Raw genomic sequence first — 13,496 nt, forward strand, 5'->3', positions numbered from 1 at the left:
TCTCTTCACCGTTGAGACACAGCATTTCACAGATCTTTAAAGAAAGCACAAAAACTTAACTGTGTAGATTATAAACAAAAGAGTTTATTGATTAAACATATGTTTTCAAGGCACTTCCATGTTGCAGTTTAGAACTCCATTTGGTAAAAAAGAGAATCCTTCACCAACCCCATCTTCGCTAAATAAAACATACAACTTCAAGGTCAAGTGAAACAACCAAAATATTCAAACCAGATGCTGACCATTAACTATGTATGTTCCTAGAATCACAAAAGAATCCATAAGCAAAAAACGGGGGGAGAAGGGGGTTGAGTTTTCAAGATTTACAGTAATTTAGGAAACCCAGTATGTGATTCATCCCAGCTAGATTGTACCATCTCAAAGCTGGACTTCCAGATAAGCCAGGACTGACTTCTCTCATCTGTATAAAACACCTATGTGTGAATAACATAAACTGTCCTCTGCCACAGATTACTCTGTACTGTCCACAGGGAAAGTTTACATTATTGTAATCATATTTTTTACTTTTTTTCTTTTTAACTAGGGATTCAGGATGGGATATTAAAGCAAAATTCATATGTAGTAATAAGCTACAATATTACCCCTGCATTTTGCATTAAACCAAGTAATCAGTAACACAATAAACTCACATCCATACACAGTTTTCATCAAAACATTGCATAATATGGTAGCCATTTTGGCACAGCTACCTTACAGTAGCAACAGCTGAGGGAGAAAACTGAATGCTGGCACACTTCTCTGATGGATTAGGTGATTAGGCTGATTTTAACAATTAAAAGCAAAAAAAAAAAAAAAAACCCACAAAAAACCTCAATGCTTTAAAAATTGAGTCAAATGCTCAAGATTCAATCCCATAATGCCTGATTTACTTGAAATGACCATCTGATGTCAGCCAAAACCATTTTGGAAACAGAGAGTAAGACTTCAGCCCCTTATGCTAAAGCCAAAAGAGCCAGCACAAATCACCTTTTCTGAGGTTTTTGTGTAGGATTTCTTGCTCAGAGCATGCAAATGCTCAAACTCAGGAATGCCCAGTTGTGGAGTTCCAATTGCATTGCAGGTTCTTTGACTCTGTCACTATTATGTCATGGTCTCATTTTTACATCACCAGGACTACAGCAGCCGTATGTTCCATCTCTACCACACATTCCGAGCACCACAGATTTGGGCACACCTGTCCTGACACCAATATCTTTAGTAAAATCTCATGAAGCACACATTTCACTTTATATTTTTGTTCATCCTGCCACAAGTCAACAGTCTGGATTTTGTCACCAGACTCCAGGAGCTTTCAGCATTGTCCAAACTGTAGGCACACCACCCGATCTCCTGGTCAGCATTGGAGCAGAAGCCCTCTTGCTGTTAACAGGACAGTCTCAGTGGTAGAGCAATGTGAGGCAGGCTTCTTTATGTGTCAGGAAAGTGACAGGATTATAATTCTTTACTCCTCCATGGAGTGTGGCCTTGGAGAAGGCATAAAGGGATCAGGGGTGCTGCTACTGTCCAGAAGGCACTGGAGGCAGGCTGCAGCTGACAGCTGGAATCTGGAGGAAGCTGCTGTCTGCTTCGTGTTAGTAGAAGAGGTCTCAGAAAATGGCAAGAGAAATACAGCTGTACCTCCACACAGGATGCTGGGTTTTCTCTGTGATGGCTGGCAACACCACCTCAAAACAGTGCCAGAGATTTTCTTTGGAAAAGCAGAAAAGGTTCACAATGCAGATCTACAGTGGTCCATAAGAGATACGTGAACGTCCCAAGTCTTTTACACTGATTAGTTACTTGAATTCATATGCTGCCATCAGGGAAAAATGGTAATGACAGACAAAAAACCTTGGTGTTCAAATACATTTTAGCTTGAGTATATAAAGGGTTCATATTTTAGCCTCTGGTGCTCTAACAACTTGAGCAGCTGAAGAGATGGCTTGCGTACTTTCTGGTGACATGGGCTACTCTTCTTGAAGTGGGCTCTAAAAACTGTATTGCTTAAAAATGTACCACAATCACGGCTGACCATGGCAGAGGTGGTAAAACTGAGAGAGACTATCCCCAGTACTCCTGTGTTTAGTTCCCAGCACACAGCAGTACGCAGACTAAGTCTGGCCCTCCTAGTAGGTAAAAATTTCCCATAACTGAAATATAGAAACATACCTAATCATCAACAACAAAAAAATCATCCAAAACAAAGCAGTATAAAATGAATAGCACCAAGGCTCTTGAGATCCATAAATCCATTGTATAGAAGTGAAAATAAGTATGTAGGCCTAAATAAAAAAGGTATCCCAGTGTTAACTGAGTGAGTGCAGTGCTGAGAGTGCAGAGAACAGTGCTTTTACAAAGAAGCTATCTGAAAGCTGTAACAATACAGAGGTACAAAACAGATGAGAAGTTCAGTGGCAGTAAGAGACTGGTTATGATCACAGCACCATTCCCTTGAATTTATTCAGTTCATTCTTTGAAGTCAACAGGAATTTTGTCATTTGTCCTCAGTGGAAGAAAAACTGGACTTTAACTGGAGACTGCACATCACTATTGAGCTTGGATTTCCAAAAGTGCTAGAATATTCCCTCTGAACAGAAACTATTGCACATTTTATCACCAGAGCAAAGTTAGTAAGGAGGTAATACTCTATTCATAGTGTGTAAGGTATATGTGTTCAGTCTTCTGGGAGATGAAGGGTAAATTGTGAAACTTCAAAAGATGATACATGCTACCTCATAGGATTGTTTCTATCAGTAGCTCCACAACACATGACAACATTCAGCACAGGAATTAATTCTACTGACATCTGCTTGAATACACGGACTCCAGAGAAAGCTACATTTGCTTCACTGAAAGCAGAATTAACTCCTTTGTCAGGAGTAGGAAATTTTGATATGCACATCCAGACATAACCTAAGCCTAAAGATAATTCAGCAGACAGGCTGGTTGGCAGATACAGAGTTTTTGCCATGTGGATTATGGGTCATAGATGTATTTTACCAGCCCACAGACACTAAAGGAAAAAAAAAAATCAAAAGAACAAACAACATATCACAGCATTTTACCAGAATCCTTATTCAGTACTGTACTATTGTTGCTGAGTTGAATTCTGGATTTCCAGTTCAGTGACCCGGATGAACACCCGTCAAAATAATCACAGCTTTGTTTCTTCAGTACTGGCTCTGAACAGCCTTCAGGTCAAAATTATATTATTGAGATTAGCACCATGGCAATTACCTATTGGAACAGTTTAAAAGTTCTTAAAATACAGGTCATGTTTCAGGAAAGAATACAAGACACTTATAAAAAAATTAATTCTAAAAAAAAAGCAAGTCTTTTAAAAATATATAATCCATGACAGAACATTCCGTTTTACCTGTCATGGAAAATAAAAAATACTGCATGCATAGAATGCACTCAAAATCCATGAGGCCAAATTCTGCACTGAATTAAGTGAGAACTTTACTGACATACTAGTTGGAAATCTTCTTTTATGGCCCCTGTAATCACTAAGATTTTTATTATTATTATTATTATTTCATAGGTATTTAGATTTCATCTAGTGCATCATTTGACCTATAATAAATGAGTGTAATAAAAAAAAAATTATATGTCAACAATGTATATTCTCTCTTCCGTACTACATCACTTAGCATGACCAAAACTAGAATAACTACACCCAGTACTGATTGCGCTTCAAAGTTGGGTTTGTTTTCCGACAATATTGTATTACTTCAGGATCAAGAGTTAAAAAGCTGTTTTGCAGAGGCCTTTCTATAGTTGGAAAAACCACTGTAGGAAGCAGCTGTTCATGTCTTACTGCCATGCATGTTGAGGCTGTAGTTCTCTCAGCACCCTTCAGAAGAGGAGTCACTGTAACAGTGGGTACAGCCAAGCTCCATTCCAGACACCGATCTGGACTATTGAGGATTGCATCTGTTTGACTTTTGACAAGAGACCTCGTCTTCTCTTTCTTCTGGCACATTAACAAAATACACACAGAAGTAACAGCAACAATAAGTAGCACAGACACCAGGACAAGAGGGATAATGATGTACCAAGGGTTGCTGCTTTCACCTGCTTGCTCTCCAGGACTCTTGTCATCAACCTGGCTTGTAGTCTTTATCTCCTCAGAAACACTTCTTCCCATTGCCAGATTTAGCAATGGGCCTTTCTCATATAGGTTTCCCCAGTGATTCTGCCCTGGCCACTTACTTGATTCAGGCTCTCCCTCCTGTGAGGAAGCTGGTGCCTCATACTTTGAGGTACTGTGAACCTTTAAAGTGGTTGTGCTGGTTACAAAAGGCACTTCTGTCGTAAAACCCTGCACAAGTGGAGGACTGTGTGGCACTATGGAATACTGAAAACAGCCAACAGCAGGCTGCACAGCATCTGCCCTGAGTATAAATGTAAATGAGTCATTTAACAGATCAATGCCTGTCATATTTGTATCTATGTCTAGAAGCAAAACACCACTATCAATGTCAGCCTGGGTGAATGCCTGAATGTCTTCAAACACTGCATTACTCACAAACCTTTTCTTTACAATCTTTCCATGTGAAGGGGGCACGATCACTTCAAATCTAGGATTACTATTTGTCAAATTAGCTAGCTCAGATGCATCCAGGTCACTGCTTCCAAATTTATAAGCTGCTCCATTTGAAATCTGCAGGCCAGGAACAACGTGTACTAAAGGCTTCACTGTGATGTTCAGCACTTGTCCTGTTAGATTGCCTTCTGCAGTGAAAAGCATGAACTCCAGTACTTCTTCGGATGCAGTGAGATTTGTAAGATGGTAAGAGAGCCTTCCCGAGTACAAATCTGACTGCTCAAATTTAGTAACCTGCTTATTTCCAATCATCAGGTGCCCGTATTTGAGTGGCTGAGTTATTTCATACATAATGTTAGTGCTTTTTCCATTTGTGACAGCTGAAAGCTGAACATTAGTAATAGTGACAGATGTCTGGCCCTGTGGAAGTGCAACATTGGTAAGATTGACTAGGACTAGAATGATTGGTATGACTTCAAGACTGAACAGTTTGTATAAAGGGCGATGTTTACCGTCAGTCACACTGAAGTAAAACACCCCAGAAGATGAACTTCCATCCTGTACAAACCATATGTTACCACTGTCAATATCAGCTTGTGTGAAATCTTTTATAGAGACACTGAGATTGCTTTTCATTGCTAAATAACCATTATTGGGGTTGCTAACAATAGTGTACTTGAGCTCAGCTGGGTCATTATCTAAGTCTTCAACTTTCAGGTTCTCTGACCCCAGCATTGACACATCTCCCTGCAGTACTTTCAAGTGCAGCCTTTTAGTCTTCAGTTCTGGAGATTGGTCATTCACTGGAAAAACAGTGATATTAAACACCTCCTCTAAAACTTCACTATGGGGCTTTGTTGCAGACTTGCTCTTTAGGTTTAACCAAACAGCAAAAGTGAAACTGTCATTAAGCGATTCAGAATTATCATGTACATACACAATTCCAAATTGGTTCAGAATGTACTGGGAGAAATTGGGTTTTTCTTTGGTGACGTTTCTTTCTCCAACAACAATCATGCCATGTCGGGGTAAAGAAACAATCTGATACCAGACTTCATACATGGAGCGCTGTATGTCAGGTAGTTTAATCAGTAGATTTGAAGCATCTAAATTTGTTTTATTGATCAATACTCTGCCTCCTTCCTGGACTGTGGCACCTGGCAGAAAGGAAAAGATAATCTTAGTAATTGGCACTTTTATAATTCCAATATTTCAGAAATTAGATATCAAATGCTGATGATGCTCAGAAAATTTTCTCCTTCATAGTACACTCAGTTTCTATATGTCATAACTAAAAATATATTACCACTACTTTTAAAATACAGTCACACATAAGAGACAAGATTTTCTACTGATTCATATACTAAAATTAAAGAAATATCATACTGTCAAAACTTCTGAGTGTTTTCACCTAGAATTATAGAAAACAGAGAATATTCTACAGCAGTAGGAATCATGAAACAGAAGTAGTTAATCTCATTTCTAAAGATGTAGCGATGTGGCTTTGCAAGCTACTATCCACACTACACTCTGTGTCAGAAGTACTCTTTTCATTGCTTACTGAAAAGAAAGGAGCCTTTGGTTTTCCTCAGTTCTCCAATGGAACCCTGACAGACGCAAGATAATTTGGAGTGGAGCCCAAACAGTACAGCATTTTTACCTGTATTTGCTAGAAGACGACTATTCTGATCATGTCTGGTAATTTCATATGAAATGACAATATGGAACACCTGGAGGTCCAGAGTTGATGGTGGAGAGGAGACAGTAAATGTAAAGAAATCTTCTGCACTCCAGCCAGCTAACTCAGCATGTAAGTGTTCGTACATGATCACACCTTCATCAACCTATTTTGGGTAAAGGAAAGCCATAGGTGTAAGAGGAAAATTACTTTAACCAGAGGACTGTTAAGGACAGAAGAAAATACTTTGAGAACATTGTTCAAAGACGCCTTTGTACCTTAGTCAATGCACAACATATATGGAACTACAGAATTGTTTAGGTTGGAAAAGACCTTTAAGATCAAGTCCAACCATTAACCCACTGATAGGTCCACTACTAAACCATGTCCCAGGTGCCAGATCTACACATCTTTTAAAATCTCCAGGTTGGTGATGCAATCACTTCCCTGGCCTGGTTCACTGTTACACCACTCTTCATATGAAGAAAGATTTCCTAATATTCCAGCTAAATGTGCCCTGGTACAATCTGAGGACATTTCCTCTTATCCTATAACCCGTTACTTAGGCAAAGAAGCCGATCTTCACCTGACTACATCCTCCTTTCAGGTAGTTGTACAGAGCAATAAGATTCCCCGAGCCTCCTTTTCAAGTGCCCCCGAGTCTCCTTTTCAGGTCCCCCCGAGCCTCCTTTTCTCCAGACTAAACACCCTCAGTTCCCTAAGCCACTCCTAATATGACTTCTGGTTCACTCTTCCCCATCTTTGTTGCCCTTCTCTGGACACACTCCAGCACCTCAATGTCTTTCTTGTAGTGAGTGACCCAGAACTGTACACAAAATTTGAGGTGTGGCCTCACCAGTGCTCAGTACAGGGGTACTGTCACTGCCCTGGTCCTGCTGGCCGCACTGTTCCTGATCCAAGGCTTCTTGGCCACCTGGGCACACTGCTGGCTCATATTCAGCTGCTGTTGACCAGCACTCCCAGGTCCTTTTCCACTGGGTAACTCTGCCCCAGCCTTAGGTTTTGCTGCCTGAGGTTGTTGTGACCCAAGGTCTGGACTTGGCACTTGGCCTTGCTGAACCTGATACCATTGGTCTTGTCCCATTGATCCAGCCAGTACGTAACTTACACTGAGATTATCTTGCACTTCTCTTTTTCTTCAAATGGACTCTGTGTTGCCAGATAAGCTTACCTGAAGGTAGCTAATATGTTACTGAGCATGAATGCTAAGAGCCTTATGTGAAGAGCAGAGATATGTACCACTGAGAAACATATTTCAAACTAGCAATAGTAACAATGACCACAAGCTCAGCTGGACTGTATCTTTAGTGAATCAGAGTATCATATGTCTAAGGTTTTTCTTTACAAGGACACTAACAGGGCTGGACTCACTGTCCTGAAAAAGCATATGAAAGGCTGAAGGACTGGAAAGGACTTTGATGCAGGTATTTCCTGGCAATAGGAAAAGATACTTAGTAAGAGACTAAGAAAACCAGAATGAAGTGTAATGACCATTGAAATACACTCTCAAGTATAAGCAAATAGCTGATCAAATTACTTAGTGGGAAATTTATACATCACAGCAAAAATGGGATTCCTAAGAAACAGGAAGAAACCTGTTTTGTCCTAACTTGCTTGCACTGACCTGGCAGACCATCGTACTCAAGAGAATCACAGAATCATAGAATTAACTGGGTTGGAAGAGACCTCCAAGATCATCAAGTCCAACTCTTGATCCAACCCCACTGTGATTACTAGATCATGGCACTCAGTGCCACAACCAATCTCATCTTAAAAACCTCCAGGGACGGTGAATCCACCACCTCTCTGGGCAGGCCATTCCAATGCCTGTTCACTCTCTCTGAAAAGAACTTCTTTCTAACATCCAACCTAAACCTCCCCTGACAGAGCTTGAGACTGTGCCCTCTTGTCCTACTGCTGATTGCCTGTGAGAAGAGACCAACCCCCACCTGGCTACAACCTCCTCTCAGGGAGTTGTAGAGAGTGATGAGGTCTCCCTTGAGCCTCCTCTTCGCCGGACTAAACAACCCCAGCTCCCTCAGCCTCTCCTCATAGGACTCGTGCTCAAGTCCCTTCACCAATCTGGTTGCTCTTCTCCAGACCTGCTCCAGCACCTCAATATCCTTCCTGAACTGAGGGGCCCAGAAATGAGCCCAATACTCAAGGTATAGCCTCACCAGTTAGGAGCCCCTGGTGGTCTAGTGGTAAAGGCGCCGCGCTATCACTGCGGAGACCCGGGTTCGATTCCCGGTCAGGGCCACTCACGGGCAGGTGGGGCTCGTTAGCCCTTAAAGGCAACCCACCTACGTCCTAAGGACCTCGCTGCCACCGTCCAAGCTTGCTTGGCCCCGGCAGATGAACCTTAGGATTAAAGGGTGGGCTCAGTTCCGCGCACACTGTGTCTCACCTAAAAAATCCAATGCGCAGGCTGGAAGGTTTAAAGACCTTCCCCAGATCTTCGCTCGCGAAGACTGGCCATTTTATTTTAGCCTCACCAGCTCTGAGTGCAAGGGAAGAATCACTTCCCTGCTCCTGCTGGCCACACTGTTCCTGATCCAGGCCAGGATGCCATTGGCCTTCTTGGCCACCTGGGCACACTGCTGGCTCATGTTCAGCTTCCTGTCAATCCAGACTCCCAGGTCCCTTTCTGCCTGGCTGCTCTCCAGCCACTCTGTGCCCAGCCTGTAGCGCTGCAGGGGTTGTTGTGGCCAAAGTGCAGGACTCAGCACTTGGCCTTGTTGAACTTCATCCTGTTGGAATCAGCCCAACTCTCCAGCCTATCCAGGTCCCTCTGCAGGGCCCTCCTGCCCTCCAGTAGGTCGACACTCCCTCCCAACTTGGTGCCATCTGCAAAATTGCTAATAGTGGACTCAATCCCCTCATCTAAATCATGGATAAAGATGTTAAACAGAACTGCGCCCAGCACTGATCCCTGGGGGACACCACTGGTGACCGGCTGCCAGCTGGAAGCAGCCCCGTTCCAATCAGTCCAGTGTAAGTAATCAAGACACAGCAGTAAATCTTCAGAAAACCAAATGCACACACAAGATAAAACAATTTATCTCTTTAGACCCCAAAGCAAAAGGCAATATTTTCAAACTACTTCTCATCAACAGAAACATGAATTTTAAGATCAATAACATAATACATCGGAACTGCAATAGAATTCCTAATAACAGCAAGATTAGAACACATATTGAATCTCATCCAGTAGTTTCAGCATCTGGTCTGCTTGCTAATTTACTCACTACCTGGAGATAAGACAGTTATACCTATTAAATCCTTGGCAAATTCCCAGACAACTGCTGACCTGGCCTGCATGTGTTAGTCTGTAACTGCCAGAGAGATCCCTGTCTGAGATGGTGCTGGTTCTGAGTTTACTATTGTTAACACGCTCCTCACAGCCTGCAAACAGCCTAACGGGACTCATTAGTACACACTTCTATCACATATGCTTGAAAGGTGTGAAAAAAGAAAACAAAAAGCTCCCTGCTGCTATCATAGATGAAGCATCTTGGCAGTTTCGAGTCTGAGGTGTGAATACAGTGTTCTAATCCTGAAATTACTGCAAGTACCCCTTCTGAGATCACTAGGGAAACTGGGCTTTCAAGGTCGGCTTTCCCAGCAGCCTCAAAACCATCCTGGTTTTTCTCTAAAAAATTCAGACTGATGTGATAAAATCCTATGTGAACATCTTCGGGTTTGTGCCTTCCCTATATTAATTTTATTCTTAATGGCTATTAGAGGAAAACCAAATAAACAAAAAAATGTCAAAAGGATATGTTGATTTAGGATAACTTTCCAAAACCTCTAGGACTTCAAGTTGGGGATAACAAATTTTTTTAACAAATACAGGCACATTATACATTCTTCAAATTCAACAGTGATTAGTATCAATCTTAATAGGTTAGGGTTTGATTTTTTTCAATTGCAAATCCATTCTAATGTCTGAGCTAAGAACAACATGGAATTGGTGAGGATTTCTGTGTGTACCTCTGTAATGACTTTAGTACAATGAAGAAACTGTGGTTTACTGCAAGATGAAACTAGTTCTAAGGTATTATAGAAAGTACTGGCAGAGAAAAAAAAAGAAAATATCATGCTGAAAAACTATTGTGTTATTCAAGAGTGTTTAATGTGCAAATAATTTTCTTATATTCCAGAACAACAACTGTCCAAGAAAAAATGTCTTGAAATGCAATAGTGATTTCAGTCCTTTTTTTTTCCCCTCTGGCAACAAAGCAACAAACCACAGGGCACAGGGAAGAGTTCAGCACCACAGTGAAAGAGATAACTACTTTTATAAGCCAGCAATGTAGTACTTTTATAAAATGAAATTTGAAGTTTCTCAACACAGAATGAAGTCTATGAAAACCCAATGTACTAATCTAGCGCAAAACATTTTCAGTTCAAATCAGATTTACAAGCTTCTTATTTAGTAATTAGTAAATTTAGTAAAATTTTAATTTAGTAAAACTTCCTGTTTAGTAAACAGGAACTGAATGTCTTAGTTTCCATTACAAGGATAACGTACAATGTTTGTAACATCAACATAATTTTCAAACTGATATTTAATTTCATGTGGCACAACACACTAGAATGAAAATTTATTCAGATACCTTTTCTCTCCCTCATATCTCATACCTCATTCTCTACCAGAATAAACAGCAGGCTGATTTGGATACCTTAATTCTACCTGTAAGCAGTCACTTAGCTCCACTTGTTTGAAATTAAAATGGCCAATAGAAATATCTCCCAGAGACAAGAAAAGCATACATATTATTACAGCTCAAATCCTTACACAATTTACAGAGTTCAAAGGAAAATTAGCTATACATTAGTAAAAACTAAAGCTATACATAGAAATAACTGGCATGTTCTGACATGGCATTGTCTAGTAAACATACATAAAGGTCATATCCATAGGCAAAAAGAGTGAAACTCCAAAAGCTTAACTGATTTTCTGTCTAACATGCTTAACTGTTTTATTTAATGCTCATAAAAATCCCACACTTTAAGATCAGAAGGGAACAGCGTCATCATACAGTTCATCTCTTTCATAACTTAAGGCAAAACTCAGCATCTATTGTAACAAGATCAATAATATAATGGGATTAGTACATGGTTTTATGAGAACCGTTCTTTGTTCATTTTGCTTTATAAAGTCCAAGTAGAGATTCATTTCACCACAGTCCTTGGTCAGGTTGTTTTAAAGTTTGATGATAACTAATAAAAATTTCAACCTTTTTTCCAGGTTTTACTAATCAAGTTTCAATTTCTGGCCAATAGATTTTCTCATTCCTTCATACACTGAATCAAACAGCCACATTTAAAATCTGTAAACACAGGTTCTTCCATGAGCAAAGTCAGAAGATTGATCCCCTTTTGTCTCCCTCACTTTGATTTTCTGAGAATAACTAAATGCAGAGGACACAGTCATATTCAGATTCTGCACACAGACATTAGTAATTTCTGTTGCAGAAGAATGTTTCCATGAAGTTACATAAACTGCCACGTTTTAGTCATTCAGTATGAGAACCTGTATCACAGTTAAGATACTTTAAATACTTAGTATCACAGACAACCAAGTCAATAAAAGTCCTCTTGGGGACACCCATGACTGTGTACAGCTAAAACGAATATGATACTTTCATGGTATGGACTTTTCATAGAGAAAAGGCTGCCTCTTCTGCCAAAAATTAAAGGCTTCCAAACTCTGCCTCCTGGTTAATGGCACCAGAACAGCTCTTCTTGACAAATCCTTTACAAGCAGAACAGTGGGAATTGCCAAGACTCTGCTAGTAGCCAAGCAGAGAGGAACAAAGGCTGCCCTTGCATTCATTACTAGATGCTAGATATTTAATAACATAGCAAATCTGGATGATTGCACTGATGGATCACATATGCCTGATTACTTAACAGATATAAATGGATCAGACAAAGAACAAGAAGCTGAGATGCCCTTTGAAGTAACAATCTACTCCTTAAGTAGTTATTATAGAGTAAATGCTTACCATGGACTGTGTAAAACTGAGAATTTCCTGAGTGGTATCATCGGAATTTACTCTCAGCAGCCTTCCAAGTTTTGGGAAAGTTACAATCATAAAAGTTATATTTCTATTTCCTGCGTTGGTCACATCACTGGTTACAGCTTTCAGATCATGTTGTGAAATAGGTTTCCTGGAACCTAAAAAAGTGTCAGTTATAGGAAATATACATTTACAAGACCAACTTTACAAAATATTAAGTTTTGTATGCACAACTCACACTCTCACCTAGGTATTCCACTAGGCCATTAGTAGGATGCATCTTTGTTTTACAAATGTAAAAAATGCAGTACTTTTCAGCACATGTAATCACTAAATACTAGCTTCTGCAAAAACAACCCAAAGTAAGGAACAGAGCATGTATAAGAAGCTCTATTCCTACATTACAGGTCTAGAACTGAATTCATACTCCAATGTTTTGGGTATTCCCAGTTGCCACAGAAGACAGGCTGATTTGGCAGGGAGAAGCCTCAACACAGCAAAGTTTTCAGGGAACACATAAACCGAAGCCAATTATTAACAAAAGCATGAACCACGCTTTATAAATATGAAATATTATTTTCATTAAATGAAATTAAAATATCAATACTGAATTAAACAAATTAGGAAGAACATCATATAACAGAAATGACAGCCTGAACTGAAATAATGCATCATTTATGGAGAGGTAAAAAAATCCTTTTGATACACAGCACCGCACTAACCTAACTAAGGTTACTAAATTCTGGCTTAAAGATGAAAAAGATTATTACGAGCTATTTGGCATTTACTCAAACCATGACAATTTTTGACACAGGTGTGATGAAACCGCACCTAGTAATTTCCTAAAAGAAAAAAAAAATAAGAGTTTTTTAGCTCTTTTTTAAGCTTTTTTTAAGGTATACAGTCAGCAAATTACAATTCATGTTCAACGATAATTTTGGAGGAGTAATAGATTCCCATAAACCTATTCTCTCTATATCCCCACTTCTGCCTCAGTTTTCACATTTTCTTTTTTCTTAAGCAACAAGCTTTTGTAGGTTTCAATATATAATTTCAGATACTAGCAGGATATATCCTTGAAGTCTGAGTTATCAACCCATCTTCAATGTATAAACCACAATGTTTATATAGGAATAACACAAAATAACATATATATGCTACAATATTCAGAGGAAAGGGGATGCTTTGCAAGCCATTAGTAACATCAGATTTATCTGCA

At 39.8% G+C, this 13,496-nt stretch overlaps 1 protein-coding gene across 1 annotated transcript in view; it reads right to left on the minus strand.

Moving 5' to 3' along the window:
- Positions 1 to 115: 115 nt before the first annotated feature.
- The window catches only part of LOC126647517 (chondroitin sulfate proteoglycan 4-like), a 40,795-nt gene continuing 27,414 nt past the window's right edge, over positions 116 to 13,496 (minus strand). The window contains exons 8-10 of the mRNA XM_050329817.1: positions 12,263 to 12,435; positions 6,210 to 6,393; positions 116 to 5,706 (exon numbers count right to left, since the gene is read on the minus strand). Of these exons, the coding sequence (XP_050185774.1) occupies positions 3,674 to 5,706; positions 6,210 to 6,393; positions 12,263 to 12,435 (2,390 nt within the window). The 3' untranslated portion in view covers positions 116 to 3,673. The remainder of the gene's footprint in view (positions 5,707 to 6,209; positions 6,394 to 12,262; positions 12,436 to 13,496) is intronic.

This window comes from Myiozetetes cayanensis, unplaced genomic scaffold, assembly GCF_022539395.1.
Source record: "Myiozetetes cayanensis isolate MyiCay16 unplaced genomic scaffold, myiCay2020 scf4, whole genome shotgun sequence".
Lineage (NCBI taxonomy): Eukaryota > Metazoa > Chordata > Aves > Passeriformes > Tyrannidae > Myiozetetes > Myiozetetes cayanensis.